General features: G+C 54.1%; 1 protein-coding gene across 1 annotated transcript in view; it reads right to left on the minus strand.

The window, feature by feature from the left end:
• The window catches only part of LOC119969962 (excitatory amino acid transporter 1-like), a 201027-nt gene that overhangs the window by 91691 nt on the left and 92615 nt on the right, over nt 1-16721 (minus strand). Inside the window, 1 exon segment of the mRNA XM_038803929.1 lies at nt 10423-10633. Coding sequence (XP_038659857.1) covers nt 10423-10633 — 211 coding nt within the window.

Below are 16721 nucleotides of genomic sequence, written 5' to 3' on the forward strand. Positions count from 1 at the left end.
CCCTGGAATAACCCTGGAATAACCCTGGAATAACCCTGGAATAAGGTGATAACCCTGGAAGCCGAGGTGAAGAGTAGTAATGGCCCAGGGGAGCTGAAGAGGGGAAGTGGACACCAGGAAAATAGGTCCAGACGGCAGAACATTAAAATAGTGGGTCTGCCAGAGGGCAGAGTGGGCAGAGAGGGCAGAGTGGGCAGAGAGGGCAGAGAGGGCAGAGTGGGCAGAGAGGGCAGAGAGGGCAGAGAGGGCAGAGTGGGCAGAGAGGGCAGAGAGGGCAGAGTGGGCAGAGAGGGCAGAGTGGGCAGAGAGGGCAGAGTGGGCAGAGAGGGCAGAGAGGGCAGAGAGGGCAGAGAGGGCAGAGTGGGCAGAGAGGGCAGAGAGGGCAGAGAGGGCAGAGAGGGCAGAGAGGGCAGAGAGGGCAGAGAGGGCAGAGAGGGCAGAGTGGGCAGAGAGGGCAGAGTGGGCAGAGAGGGCAGAGAGGGCAGAGAGGGCAGAGTGGGCAGAGAGGGCAGAGTGGGCAGAGTGGGCAGAGTGGGCAGAGAGGGCAGAGTGGGCAGAGAGGGCAGAGTGGGCAGAGAGGGCAGAGAGGGCAGAGTGGGCAGAGAGGGCAGAGAGGGCAGAGAGGGCAGAGAGGGCAGAGAGGGCAGAGTGGGCAGAGAGGGCAGAGTGGGCAGAGAGGGCAGAGTGGGCAGAGAGGGCAGAGAGGGCAGAGTGGGCAGAGAGGGCAGAGAGGGCAGAGTGGGCAGAGTGGGCAGAGAGGGCAGAGAGGGCAGAGAGGGCAGAGTGGGCAGAGAGGGCAGAGAGGGCAGAGAGGGCAGAGAGGGCAGAGACCAACAGGCTGCATTACCCAAACGATGGGCAGGCTAGTGGGAAAGGAGGTATTCCCAAACCCACCGGAAATAGACAGGGCGCACGGGTCGCTCTGACCCAGGCCCAAAGCCGGGGACCAGCCCAGAGCAATTATTGCGAAGCTGCACCGGTTCCAAGACCGGGAGAGAATCCTAAAGTGGGCCCGGCAAACGAAACAGAGCACGTGGGAAGGGAAGACCATAAGGGTGGATCGGGACATTGGGGCGGATCTGGTCAAAGGCAAAATCAGCACTGCACAAAAACAAGGTCAAATTCAGGATGTTATTCCCGGCCAAACTCTGGGTAACATTGGAGGGGAAAGAGCTGTATTTTACACCCCAGCGGCAGCTGCTGAGGTCGTTAGAGCGAACAAGCGGGGGGAGGAGCACTCGCAACAACAATGAAAGACATGGGGACGGAAAAGGAAGGGAAAACCAGAACAAAGAGCGGAGGACAGATCGCAAACAAGGACAATGGACACATGAACTGTGCACGTGTGTTATGCCTGGCGCAGGACTGTGCTGTCGTGTCTCAGAGCTTGTCCCCTCCCTCAATGCAATGGGGGGGGGGGGGGGGGGGGGAGTGAGGGGAATGAGGGTGAGGAAAGCAAACAGGAAGGCGAGACAAGGGCCAGTAGGAGAAAGGTTAAACAGGGCCAGAACTGGGTGAATACTGGCAGGAGGGTCACCGTACTAGCGAGGAGGGCCAGCACGGGAGGGTAGGAAGGAGGGAGGGCCGTGGCGCCCCTCTCAGGGGAGGGGGGCAGAAGGGGGGAAGAACGCGGGGGGGGGGGGTCAAAGGGATAGGGGCTGGGGGGGAGAGGAGTCTGGGGGAGAACGCAGAACAAAAGAGAAGCAGAGAAGGGTGAGATAGTGAAGCTGAACAGACAAAGGCCTCGGCGGGCAGGGAGCAGGGCGAGGAACCAAGAGGGAGCCGCAAACAGCCACTCGAGAGGGCATCAGGGCGGAGGGAGACCCCGGAGTGCAGGGGAGCACCCACGTGGCGTACACACAGCTGGTGGCCACATTGGGTGCCCCCTGGGCAAAGGGAAACCCCTGAGCACTAGGGCCCAACCCCATGGGGAGAGCGGTGACCCTGGCCATTTTGGACGGCCCCCTAGCGAAGGGAAACCCCGGAGTGCAGGGGCACATTCACCAGGTAAGTATGGGTGATCCCACAGCAGCGGGAGGTCAGAAACCCCCCACCAGGATTGTTACCTGGAATGTAAGGGGACTCAACGGCCCTGTGAAATGATCCAGAGTCTTCACCCACCTGAGAAGCCTAAAAGCCGCCATAATCTACCTACAAGAGACACACCTGATGGAGGACCGACTGCTGGTAAGGAAGGGCTGGGTGGGACAGACTCATGCTGCGGGATGAGGGCGAGGGGGGTGGCCATACTCATCAGCAAGAGGATGAGATTGACTGAGACCAGGACGGTTACGGACCCAGGGGGACAGTACGTCATGGTCAGCGGTGTCCTGGGAGGGGCACCTGTCGTACTGGTAAATGTGTACCCTCCCAACTGGGACGACACAGAATTCATAAAGAAGACCATGGCGGAACTCCCCGACCTTGACACACACCGACTGATTATGGGGGGGGGGGGGGGGGGGGGGGGGGTGACTTTAACTGCTTGCTGGACCCACTGACCGACCGATCAAACCCCAGAACGGGCATGTCTAGGGAGCTAGGGGCCTTCATGGAACAGGTGGGGCGCTGGACCCATGGAGGTTCCAGCACCCGGGAGAAAAGTAATTCTCGTTGTTTTCGCAGGTGCACAAGGTATAGACCCGTATCGACTTCTTTACACTGGGGAAATCGGTGCTTCCAGGGATCACGGGAACGGGCTACTCCGCGATCGTTATCTCCGACCACGCTCCACACTATATGGATGTGAGGTTGGAGACAGGCCGGGCCCAGCGCCCCACGTGGAGGCTGGACACGGACCTCCTGGCCGACAAGGCTTTCTGCCAAAAAATATCGCAGGTCATAGGCGATTACGTTAGTAACAACCAAAACGGGGAGGCCTCACCCTCCAGGTTGTGGGAGGCATTGAAGGCCATGATCAGAGGAGAGATCATAGCCCCCAAAGCAAGGAGAGATAGGGAAGAGAGGGTGGCCGGTCAACAGCTAGTGGACTCCATCCTGGAAGTCGATAGAAAATACTCCGAGGCCCGGACTGTAGAGCTGTTGGCGGAGAGGAAAAAGCTGCAAATGGACTTTAACCTGCTATCCACTGGGAAAGGAGTGTACCAACTCTGCCAGGCACGGGGCACCTTCTACAAACACGGAGACAAGGCTGGCCGCCTATTGGCTCACCAGCTGAGATGTGGAGATGCCGGCGTTGGACTGGGGTGAGCACAACACCAGGTTAAAGTCCAACAGGTTTGTTTCAAACACGAGCTTTCGGAGCACTGCTCCTTCCTGAGGCTTGTGTTTGAAACAAACATGTTGGACATTAACCTGGTGTAAGACTTCTTACCAGCTGAGAAAGCAGGCAGCCACGAGGGAGATAGTGCAGGATAAAGATAACGGCTGCTAACCCCCCACTGAGCGGGGGTGCGGCTGCTAACCCCCCCCCCCACCGAGCGGGGGCGCGGCTGCTAACCCCCCACTGAGCGGGGGTGCGGCTGCTAACCCCCCCCCCCCACCGAGCAGGGGCGAGGCTGCTAAACCCCCCCCCCCCCCCCCCCCGACCGAGCGGGGGCGAGGCTGCTAAACCCCCCCCCCCCCCCCGACCGAGCGGGGGCGAGGCTGCTAAACCCCCCCCCCGACCGAGCGGGGGCGAGGCTGCTAAACCCCCCCCCCCCCCCCGACCGAGCGGGGGCGAGGCTGCTAACCCCCCCCCCCCACCGAGCGGGGGGCGCGGCTGCTAACCCCCCCCCCCCCCCCCACCGAGTGGGGGCGCGGCTGCTAACCCCCCCCCCCCCCCCACCGAGCGGGGGCGCGGCTGCTAACCCCCCCCCCCCCCCCCCCCCACCGAGCGGGGGCGCGGCTGCTAAACCCCCCCCACTGAGCAGACTGGTAACAGAGCCAAAGGAGGTCAATTGGCCATTCAAGACCTTCTACTGGGTCTGTACACCTCCGAGCCCCCCGACGGGGGTGCGGGGATGAAACAGTTCCTAGACAGACTGGAACTGCCAGTGGTGGGGGGAAGACAGACAGGGGGAGCTGGAAGCACCAATAGACCTGGGAGAAATCATGGAGAGCATCAGCTCCATGCAGGCGGGGAAGGCACCGGGACCCGACGGCTTCCCGGCGGACTTTTACAAACAATTCGCACCAGTCCTGGCCCCACACCCAAGGGACATGTTCACGGACTCACTGGCAGGGAGCACCCTGCCCCCCAACGCTAGCACAGGCCGCAATCTCACTGATACCCAGAAAAGATAAAGACCTGATGGAATGTGGGTCATACAGACCCATTTCACTGCTGAACGTGGATGGGAAAATACTCATAAAGGTCCTGGCCAAAAGGCTGGAGGTCTGCGTACCAGAGGTGGTCGCAGAGGACCAAACGGGCTTTGTCAAGGGTAGGCAGCTCACAGCGAACATCAGGCGGCTGCTGAATGTGATAATGACCCCCCCCCCCCCCCCCCCCCCCCCCCCCACCGCCGGGAGAGAACACCAGAGGTGATCGTCTCCCTGGACGCAGAAAAGGCCTTCGACAGAGTCGAATGGAAATACCTCCTGGAGGTACTGGAGCGGTTTGGGCTCGGAGCGGGATTCACCACCTGGGTGAGACTCCAATACAACACTCCCGAAGCGAGTGTCCGAACTCACACCACTGTCATAATATCCACTCATGTATATCATGAGATACAGACAGGCAGTGATTGACACACAGGATAACCAATGAACACACACGACACAGAACAACCAATGACCAGACAGGACACCACCACTATAAAGCCCACAGGGCATTAAGGCTCTCTCTCTCTCACAGGACACGGCTAGGGAGATAGTCGCAGTGCACAGGCCAATGAACATCATCACCATGTGGTAGAGAGCTAGTCTGATCAAGCCAGTAGGAGGTAATCAGTTAGGTTAATGGAGTGTCAACCCACAGCAGATTATGTACAGCAATCAACAGGTTCAATAAAACAGTGTTGGACCATCTCCTGTGTCGGAAGCCTGTTTCTCATTTTACTGCATCCAGTTGCAGTCGATGTTAGACCAATACAGATAACACATCAATCACCGGCTCTGAATACTTCCAGCTACAGAGAGGAACAAGACAGGGCTGCCCCCTGTCCCCACTCTTGTTCGCGCTAGCGATCGAACCCCTGGCGATAGCCCTGCGGGATGCGAAAAGCTGGAAGGGAATCCGGAGAGGAGACAGAGAGCACAGAGCTTCACTCTATGCAGATGACCTGCTCCTCTATGTCTCGAAGCCACAGGAGGGACTGGAGGCAATACTGCAAATACTGAAAGAGTTTGGAACCTTCTCGGGCTACAAACTTAACCTGGGCAATAGCGAGACATTCCCAGTGAACCCAAAAGGGGGAGGGACAGAGCTGAAGGGCTCCCGTTCAAAATGGCCCAGAACAGATTCCGCTACCTGGGGATCCAGATAACCAGAGACGGGACACATCCACAAGTGGAACCTGACCAGCCTGGTGGAGGAAGTAAGAAAAGACCTTCAACGGTACGGCCCACTCCCACTCTCCCTGGCGGGGAGAGTGCTGACGATCAAGATGAACGTACTGCCAAGGTTCCTCTTCCTGTTTAGATCCATCCCGATCTTCATCCCCAAGGCTTTTTTCCAAAACATAGACAGGCTAATCACGGCGTTTGTGTGGGGGGGGGGGGGGGGGGGGGGAGGGCAAGAACCCGAGAATTCCCAAACCGACACTGCAAAGAGGGAAAGTCAGAGGGGGCCTGGCTCTGCCGAACCTACAATACTACCACTGGGCATCAACAGCAGAAAGAGTGAGGGGATGGGTACAAGAACCCGACACAGATTGGGTATAAATGGAGGAGGCATCCTGTAAAGGAACAACCCTCCGGGCCCTGGCTACAGCAGCACTCCCATCCCCCTCAGCAAGGTACACAACCAGCCCAGTGGTAGCGGCCACGCTGAGAATGTGGACCCAGTTGAGACAGCACTTAGGGATAACCAAAATGTCCCTTATGGCCCCCATCTGCTGTAATCACAGATCCCCCCCCCCCCCAGCCATGCTAGACACCACCTTCAAAAGATGGAGGCGGGACGGGGGCACACTGACGGTCGGGGACGTCTACGTAGGGCGCAGACTGGAGACACTGGACGAACTGACGAGAAAGCGGAAACTATCAAGAGGACAGGAATTGAGACACCTCCAAATAAACCACTTCCTGCACAAAGAGACAGTAGGGTACCCTGGGGCCCCAGAAAGCACACTACTCGAGGACCTGATAAGCACAAGCAGCGAGAAGGGGGGGCTCTGTGGGAAAATATACGGACAGCTACTGGACAGAGCTCAAACACTACTGGACAAGACCAGACAGAAATGGGAGGATGAACTGGGGACAGAGGTAGGATGGGGACTCTGGAGTGAAGCACTGAGCAGGGCCAACTCCACCTCCTCCTGCGCAAGGCTCAGCCTAATGCAGCTCAAAGTGATGCACAGAGCGCACCTGACCAGAACCCGAATGAGCAGGTTCTTCCCGGAGGTGGAGGATAAATGTGAGCGGTGCCAGAGGGGCCCGGCCAATCACACCCACATGTTCTCGGCTTGCCCCAAGCTTGCTGGGTTCTGGACAGCCTTCTCCAAGGCAATGTCCAAGGTTGTGGGGGTGAGGGTGGAGCCATGCCCAATAGTGACAATCTTCGGGGTATCGGAGAAGCCAGAGCTACACATGGGGAAGGGGGGCTTTCGCTTCCCTAATCGCACGCCGGAGAATCCTGCTCGGCTGGCGATCAGCAGCACCACCCAAAGCTGCAGACTGGCTCGCTGACCTCTCGCAATTTCTCCACCTGGAGAAGATTAAGTTCACCATCCGAGGGTCAGAGGAAGGCTTCCTGGATACTTGGGGGCAGTTTGTCGGCCTGTTCCAAAATCTGTTCGAGGCAGCAACGAGGAGTAAGCCAGGGAAGAAAAAAGATGAAGAACCAAAGGGGGGGGGGGGGGGGGGTGGAGAATGGGGAAATCAGAAGAGAAGAGAAGAGTGCTGAAGCCAATGGGGGTGGGGGGGGAGGGGGGATATCATAGACCGATCCAGAGGGCAGCAAAATTTACGTGCACCAAGTCAAATGAAGGACAAAACAAACCCCTCTGTAAAATAAAGCAAATTAGCGCGGGCAAGAAAAATGTTAGTGGGAAATTTGGCCAGTTGGATAACAAACTGGCTAACCGATAGAAGACAGAGTGGTGGTGGATGGCAAATATTCAGCCTGGAGCCCAGTTATCAGTGGCGTACCGCAGGGATCAGTTCTGGGTCCTCTGCTGTTTGTGATTTTCATTAACAACTTGGATGAGGGAGTTGAAGGGTGGGTCAGTAAATTTGCAGATGATTCGAAGATTGGTGGAGTTGTGGATAGTGAGGAGGGCTGTTGTCAGCTTCAAAGAGACATAGATAGGATGCAGAGCTGGGCTGAGAAGTGGCAGATGGAGTTTAACCCTGACAAGTGTGAGGTTGTCCATTTTGGAAGGACAAATGTGAATGCAGAATACAGGGTTAACGGTAGGGTTCTTGGCAATGTGGAGGAGCAGAGAGATCTTGGGGTCTATGTTCATAGATCTTTGAAAGTTGCCACTCAAGTGGATAGAGCTGTGAAGAAGGCCTATGGTGTGCTAGCGTTCATTAGCAGAGGGATTGAATTTAAGAGCCGTGAGGTGATGATGCAGCTGTACAAAACCTTGGTCAGGCCACATTTGGAGTACTGTGTGCAGTTCTGGTCGCCTCATTTTAGGAAGGATGTGGAAGCTTTGGAAAAGGTGCAAAGGAGATTTACCAGGATGTTGCCTGGAATGGAGAGTAAGTCATACGAGGAAAGGTTGAGGGTGCTAGGCCTTTTCTCATTAGAACGGAGAAGGATGAGGGGCAACTTGATAGAGGTTTATAAGATGATCAGGGGAATAGATAGAGTAGACAGTCAGAGACTTTTTCCCCGGGTGGAACACACCATTACAAGGGGACATAAATTTAAGATAAATGGTGGAAGATATAGGGGGGATGTCAGAGGTAGGTTCTTTACCCAGAGAGTAGTGGGGGCATGGAATGCACTGCCTGTGGAAGTAGTTGAGTCGGAAACGTTAGGGACCTTCAAGCGGCTATTGGATAGGTACATGGATTAGGGTAGAATAATGGAGTGTAGGTTAACTTCTTAAGGACAGCACGGTAGCATTGTGGATAGCACAATTGCTTCACAGCTCCAGGGTCCCAAGTTCGATTTTGACTTGGGTCACTGTCTGTGTGGAGTCCGCACATCCTCCACGTGTGTGCGTGGGTTTCCTCCGGGTGCTCCGGTTTCCTCCCACAGTCCAAAGATGTGCAGGTTGGGTGTCCAAAATTCTATGATTAACCTAGGACAAAAGTTCGCCGCAACATTGTGGGCCGAAGGGCCTGTTCTGTGCTGTATTTCTCTATCTATCTATAAGTAGCAACTGTTTATAAATATGAGAAAAGCCAATCAAAATATTTTCCAAAAAAAAGACAATGCTTAGAATTCGAGCATTTGCGGGTAATTCAGTCTTTACAGATCCAGTGATAGGGGTAACCCCAGGTTAAAGAGGTGTGAATTGTCTCAAGCCAGGACAGTTGGTAGGATTTTGCAAGCCCAGGCCAGATGGTGGGGGGGTGAATGTAATGCAACATGAATCCCAGGTCCCGATTGAGGCCGCACTCATGTGTGCGGAACTTGGCTATAAGTTTCTGCTCGGCGACTCTGCGTTGTCGTGCGTCCTGAAGGCCGCCTTGGAGAACGCTTACCCGGAGATCAGAGGCTGAATGCCCTTGACTGCTGAATGTTCCCCGACTGGAAGGGAACATTCCTGCTTTGCGATTGTCGTGCAATGTCCGTTCATCCGTTGTCGCAGTGTCTGCATGGTGTCGCCAATGTACCACGCTTCGGGACATCCTTTCCTGCAGCGTATGAGGTAGACAACATTGGCCGAGTCGCACGAGTATGTACCAGGTACGCGGTACATGCTCGTGTGACTCGGCCAATGTGTCATTAGCTTTCCTCACCACCTGCTGTACCCGAATGTCAACCTTCAGCGACTGTTCCACCGTGACACCCAGGTCTCGTTACACTTCTCCTTTTCCTAAACTGCCACCATTCAGATAATCTGCCTTCCTGTTTTTGCCACCAAAGTGGATAACCTCACATTTACCCACATTATATCGCATTTGCCCACTCAGCCAGCCTGCCCAGGTCACCCTGCAATCTCTTTGCATCCTCCTCACAGCGCACACTGCCACCAAGCTTAGTGTCATCTGCAAATTTGGAGATTTTGCAATTCCTCTGTCCAAATCATTAATATATATTGTGAACAGCTGGAGTCCCAGCACTGAACCCTGCAGTAACCCACTGGTCACTGCCTGCCACTCTGAAAAGAACCCTTTTATTCCCACTCTCTGCTCCCTGTCTGCCAACCAGTTCTCTATCCACATCAATACATTACCCCCAATACCATGAGCTTAAATTTTGCTCACTAATCTCTTGTGTGGGACCTTGCCAAAAACTTTTTGAAAGTCCAGATGCACAACATCCACTGGTTCACTCTTGTCCACTCTGCTGGTCACATCCTCAAAAACTTCCAGAAGATTTGTCAAGCATGATTTCCCTTCAGTGAATCCATGCTGACTTGGACCAATCCTGCCCCACTTTCCAAATGCTGTTATTTCATCCTTAATAATTGACTCCAGCACTTTCCCCACCACTGATGTCAGGCTAACCGGTCTATAATTCCCCGTTTTCTCTCCCTCTTTTTTAAAAAAGTGGGGTTACATTAGCTACCCTCCAATCCATTGGAACTCTTCCAGAGTGTATAGAATGCTGGAAAATGATCACCAATGTTTCCGCTATTTCTAGGGCCACTTCCTTAAGTACCCCAGGATGCAGAGCATCAGACCCTGGGGACTTAACGGGTTTAAATCCCATCAATTTACCCAATATAATTTCCTGATGAATAAGGATTTCCTTCAGTTCCTCCTTCATGTGGACCCTCTGACCCCGAGTATTTCCGGAAGGTTATTTGTGTGCTCCTTAGTGAAGACGGATCTAAGGTATTTGTTCGACTGGTCTGCCGACTCTTTGCCCATTATGAATTCACCTGATTCTAACTGTAAGGGTCCTACATTTGCCTTCACCAGTCCTTTTATCTACAAATATCTATCAAAGCTTCTGCTGTCAGTTTTTACGTTTTCTACAAGCTTACTCTTGTATTCTATTTTCCCTTTCTGAATTAAACCCTTCGCCCTCCCCTCTGCTGCATTTTAAATTTCTCCCAGTCCGCAGGCTTGCTGCTTTCTCTGGCCAATTTATATGCCTTGTCTTTGGCTTTAACACTATCCCTGGTTTCCCTTGTTGGCCATGGTTGAGCCACCATCCCCGTCTTACTCTTGCGCCAGACAGGGATATACAATTGTTGAAGGTCATCCATGTGTTCTTTAAATGTCTGCCGTTGCCTATCCTCCGGCAATTCCTCAAGTATCCTTTGCCAGCTTATCCTAGCCAATGCACGTCTCACACCATCAAACTCAGCTTTCTTTAAGTTCAGGACCTTAGTCTCAAACTTATTTGTGTCACTCTCCATCTTAATAAAGGATTCTGCCATATTATGGTCACTCTTCCCTAAAGGATCTCACACCACAACGTTGCTAATTAATCCTCTCTCATTGCACAATACCCAGTCTAGGATGGCCGGCTGTCTAGTTGGTTCCTCGACATATTGGTCGAGAAAACCATCCCTCTGCATTCCAGGAAATCCTCCTCCAATTGCATTGCTACCAGTGTGATCAGCCCAATCAATATGCAGATTAAAGTCACCCATAATAACTGCTGTACCCGTACTGCACACATCTCTAATTTCCTGTTTGATGCTATCCCCAACCTCACAACTATTGTTTGGTGGTCTGTACATAACTCCCACAAATGTTTTTGCCCTTTGATGTTCCTCAGCTCCACCAATACAGATTCCTCATCGTCCAGGCTAATGTCCTTTCTTATTATTGTGTTAATCTCCTCTTTAACCAGCAACTCTACCCCGCATCCCTTTCCTTTCCTTCTATCTTTCCTGGATATTGAATACCCCTGGATGTTGAGTTCCTGTCCTTGGTCACCCTGGAGCCTGGTCTCTGTGATCCCAACTACATTATATCCGTTAATGGTTGGCAGCCCGCAGTTAATTCATCAATCTTATTATAAATGCTCCTCACATTGAGACACAGAGTCTTCAGGCTTGTTTTTTTTACATTTATTGCCCTTTTAGAATTATGATGTAATCATAGAATTGACAGTGCAGAAGGAGGCCATTCGGCCCATTGAGTCTGCACCAGCTCTTGGAAAGAGCACCCTAGCCAAGCTCACACCTCCACCCTATCCCCATAACCCAGTAACCCCAGCCAACACTAAGGGCAATTTTGGACACAAAGGACAATTTATCACAGCCAATCCACCTAACCCGCACATCTTTGGACTGTGGGGGGAAACCGGAGCACCCGGAGGAAACCCACGCACACACGGGGAGAACGTGCAGATTCTGCACAGATAGTGACCCAAGCCGGGAATCAAACCTGGGACCCTGGAGCTGTGAAGCAATTGTGCTAACCATTATGCTATCATGCTGCCCTTTATGATTTTTGTCCCTGGTTTATCTGCCTTCCACTTTTCCCTTTACTGCCTTTTGTTTCTGTCCCCACCTTACTTCCCTCCGACTTCCTGCATCGGTTCCCATCCCCCTGCCACATTAGTTTAAACCTTCCCCAACAGCGCCAGCAAACACTCCCCCGGGACATTGGTTCCAGTCCCGCCCAGGTGCAGACCGTCCGGTTTGTACTGGTCCCACCTCCCCCAGAACCGGTTCCAATGCCCCAGGAATTTGAATCCCTCCCTCTTGCTCTATCCCTCAAACCACACATTCATCCTATCTATCCTGACATTCCTACTCTGACTAGCTCGTGGCACTGGTAGCAATCCTGAGATTACTACCTTTGAGGTCCTACTTTTTAGTTTAACTCCTAACTTCCTAAATTCAGCACGTCGAACCTCATCCTGTTTTTTACCTATATCATTGGTGCCTATGTGCACCCCGACAGCTGGCTGTTCACCCTCCCCCCCCCCCCCCCCCCAGAATGTCCTGCAGCCGCTCCGAGACATCCTTGACCCTTGCCCCAGGGAGGCAACATACCATCCTGGAGTCTCGATTGCGTCCACAGAACCGCCTGTCTATTCCCCTTACGATCGAGTCCCCTATCACTATAGCCCAGCCATTCTTCTTCCTGCCCTGCTGTGCAGCAGAGCCAGCCACGGTGCCATGAACCTGGCTGCTGCTGCCTTCCCCTGGGGAGCCATCTCCCTCAACAGTATCCAAAGCGGTATATCTGTTTTGCAGGGAGATGACCGCAGGGGACACCTGCACTGCCTTCCTACTCTTGCTCTGTCTTTTGGTCACCCATTTTCTATCTCCCTCAGTAACCTTCACCTGCGGTGTGACCAACTCGCTAAACGTGCTATCCACGACCTCCTCAGCATCGCGGATGCTCCAAAGTGAGTCCATCCGCAGCTCCAGAGCCGTCAAGCGGTCTAACAGGAGCTGCAGTCGGACACACTTCCTGCACGTGACGGAGTCAGGGACAATTGCCCAGGAGTGTCCTGTTCACAAGAAACAGGACAAATCCAACCCAGCCAATTACTGCCCTATCAGTCTACTCTCCACCATCAGCAAAGTGATGGAAGGAGTCATCAATAGCGGCACTTACTCAGCATAATAGGGCATAATACTCATTTCCCTTTTATCTTTATTTTAAACCTACACGACACAGACGGATCCTAACAAAATGCACAAATGTTTTCAAATGTTGTTTTATTAAATGTCGCATCATTAGTACTGTATCAGCTGTATTTAAGCTCCATGTATGGAAGCATTCTTTTAGAACTGCAATATAACCTGCTCACCTATTCCTCAGGGACTGCAGTGGTTCTAGAAGGCAGCTCACCACCACCTTATAAAGGGTAACTAGGGATGGGCAGCGACGCCCACATCCCAGAAACAAATTAAAATTTAAAAGAAATTACGGATGCTCAGTTTGGGTTCCGCCAGGGTCACTCAGCTCCTGACCCCATTACAGCCTTGGTTCAAACATGGAACTGAATGCCAGAGGTGAGGGGAGAGTGACTGCCCTTGACATCAATCCAGCATTCGACTGAGTTTGACATCAAGCAGCCTGAGCTAAACTGGAGTCAATGGGAATCAGGGGGAAACTCTCCGCTGGTTGGAGTCATACCCGGCACCGAGGAGGATGGTTGTGGTGGTTGGAGGTCAATCATCTCAGCCCCAGGACATCACTGCAGGAGTCCCTCAGGGTAGGGTCCTCGGCCCCAACTATCTTCAGCTGCTTCATCAATGGTCTGTGTGGTAGTATGACTAGGGAGATTACGGTACCTTAGAACCATGCTGCCACTGGTGCAGAAGACTCGCTGCCCATTGGCTCAGTCAATCAGCCCACATGGTACAAATGCGTCAGCAACGTGTGCCTCTCTGCCTATTGGCTGAGGCTAGTCATATGACTACCCACCGATTGGCTGAGAGGATGGTAGCTCCGCCTACGAGGTGGGGTATAAGAACCCGTACTGGCTGGCAGTCGGCCTTTCTCTGTACTTCTACTGCCGGGCACACGTGTATTAAAGCCTGTTGTTTGGAACTACTTCACGACTTGAATCCAATTGATGGTGCATCAATTTAATACACTAGAATTTTGAAATGGAGCTACGGATCAAGCCAGACTGCCTCCGCATCAGCCCGCATTCTACAAACGCGTCAGCAACGTTTAAACATTGGCTGGCATGTTTCAACAGCTACCTCACCACAGCAGAGAACCACCCAACAAGGGAACAGAAACTCCACATTCTCCACTCGTGCGTGGGCACTGCCGTCTACTCCCTGATAGAGGATGAACTGGACTATGATGCCGCTATGGATCTGCTGAAGGGCCATTTCATCAGGCCAGTGAATCAGGTCTACGCGCAGCACGTCCTGACTACGAGGCAACAATTCCCCGGTGAGTCCCTCGACGAATTCTATCGGGCCCTCATTGTCCTGGGGAGAAATTGCGCCTGCCCGCAAGTCACTGCAGCGGAGCACACCGAACTCTTGATCAGGGACGCTTCGTCGCGGGCATGTAATCATCCCAGATATGCCAGAGGGTTCTGGAAAAGGACACCTTAAACCTCGCTGAGGCACGGACCCTCGCATCCTCCTTGGTCCGCAATGCCCACGCATATGCCCCCAGCCGCGTGGCGGCCCCTTGGGCAGCGTGGCACGTGACCCCCTCACCCGCGCCGACTCTGATCCCCCCCCAGACCTGCGCCGTGGGACGCCCCGATAATCCCACGGTCCCCGCTGCTACTTTTGCAGTCAGGCCAAGCACCCCCGCCCGCACTGCCCGGCCCGCACAGCAACCTGTAAAAGCTGCGGCAAGAAGGGCCACTTTGCGGCCGTCTGTCAATCCAAATCGGCCGCTGCCGTCCTGAACAGCAACCGCGGGTCCCACCCCCTGCACTCCTCTAGGGCCCCGTGCAGCCCGCGGACCTCACTGCCTCCATCCCCCACCGCCATGAGTGATCCACGGGCGCCGCCATTTTGGGCCCGACTCCACGAGCGAGCCTCGGGCGCCGCCATCTTGGATCGTCCTGGAGGACCCCGCAAATGAATACTCCATGATGGATGACGACTCTGAGTTCCTGCCACGACTCGCCGCAGTGACGCTGGATCAATCACGGCCATGCACGCTTTCCACGGCGACCACACAGATCCTCCTCAACGGCCATTAGACGAGCTGCCTACTGGACTCTGGGAGCACAGAGAGTTTCGTCCACCCCGACACGGTAAGACGCTGCGCGCTCCCCATTCACCCAGTCAAACACAAAATCGCTCTGGCCTCTGGTTCGCACTCAATCCAAATCACCGGGTGCTGCGTAGCGGAACTCACGGTCCAGGGGAGGGTTTTTAAAAACTATAAACTCCTCATCCTTCCCCGCCTCTGCGCACCGGCACTTTTAGGACTGGACTTCCAGTGCAACCTGCAGAGCTTAACCTTCAAATTCGGCGGCCCTATTTCCCCCCCCCCCCCTTACTGTCTGCTGCCTCGCGTCCCTCAAGGTCGACCCCCCTTTCCTGTTTGCAAACCTCATCCCGGATTGCAAACCCGTCGCTACCAGGAGCAGACGGTACAGTTCCCAGGACCGGTCCTTCATCAGGTCCGAGGTCCAAAGGCTGCTGAAGGAAGGAGTCATAGAGGGCAGCAACAGCCCCTGGCGAGCCCAAGTGCTGGTGGTTAGGACTGGGGAGAAAAACCGGATGGTCATTGACTACAGTCAGACCATCAACAGGTTTACGCAGCTGGACGCGTATCCTCTCCCCCGTATCTCCGACCTGGTTAACAGGATCGCGCAGTACAAAGTCTTTTCCACGGTGGGCCTTAAGTCCGCCTATCACCAGCTCCCCATCCGCACGAGTGACCGAAAGTACTCGTACGTGGAGTATCCCGATGGGCAACAGGACACGGTCTCCCTCCGGGACCTGGTACCCGCCGGAGTGCGGCTGCAACCCCCAGCACCAGCACCCCCCCTCCAGTCCCAACCACCCCCAGCGCCCCCGCAACCCAGCGCACAGGAACCCCCTCCCCTGGCCCAGTCATCACTAGCACCAACCAGGGGTATGGACACACGGCCACAGCTCCCGGAGTCACGGACGACCACCGCTCCAACATCACCGGCACCGCTGCGCAGGTCCAGCAGGACATCGAAGGCACCCACCCGGCTGATCGAGTCAATTTGATGTTCTGATGGACTTTATGGACTCTTTGCGTTCGTGCACATGTCCCTTGCATGTTTCGTTTTCGGTTTTTTTAACTTGTTGTTCGCTTGTACACTGTGTGCGGTGATATTGTTTTCTTGCATGTTCGTCGCGGGCCAGTGGGCAGCCATAGATACCTCAGTACAACTTGAATTAACTCTAGTCATACTACCAGTCTTACGGGGCACCCCCCCCCCCCCCCCCGCCCCCCCTCCGCTTCTTTCTCCACAAGGGGTGAATGCGGTAGTATGACTAGGGAGATTACGGTACCGTAGAACCATGCTGCCATTGGTGCAGATGATTCGCTGCCAATTGGCTGAGGCTAGTCATGTGACTACCCGCCGATTGGCTGAGAGGTTGGTAGCTCCGCCTATGAGGCAGGGTATAAGAACCCGTACCGGCTGGCAGTCGGCCTTTCTCTGTGCGTCTACTGCCGGGCACACGTGTATTAAAGCCTGTTGTTTGGAACTACTTCACGACTTGAGTCCAATTGATGGTGCATCAGTTTGCTAATCTAATTACTCCCCTAACACCATCCCACCCTCTACCCACACACAAGACACACACACATTGGGAAAGGGAAAGATTAAAATAATGGGGATTGAACGGGATGAGAATCTTCGCTGCTGATGTAACAGTATTTACCGGTGGTGATGGAAGCCATTGTTTGGTTTGGATCTTCTAGCATCTGTTTTCAATAGGATTGGATTTCACAGAGAAGGGGCTGGATTCTCCTCAGCCCTCAACTGAAATTGTGTTTGGTGCGGGGACGGAGGATCCATTTTGACGCGGGGATCATGGCTGGTGCTGCTCCCGTACGGATTATGCGGCATAGCAGGGGTCCATTGACAGAAGCCCCCCCCCCGG

The sequence above is a fragment of the Scyliorhinus canicula genome, chromosome 8 (genome assembly GCF_902713615.1).
Source record: "Scyliorhinus canicula chromosome 8, sScyCan1.1, whole genome shotgun sequence".
Taxonomy (NCBI): Eukaryota; Metazoa; Chordata; class Chondrichthyes; order Carcharhiniformes; family Scyliorhinidae; genus Scyliorhinus; species Scyliorhinus canicula.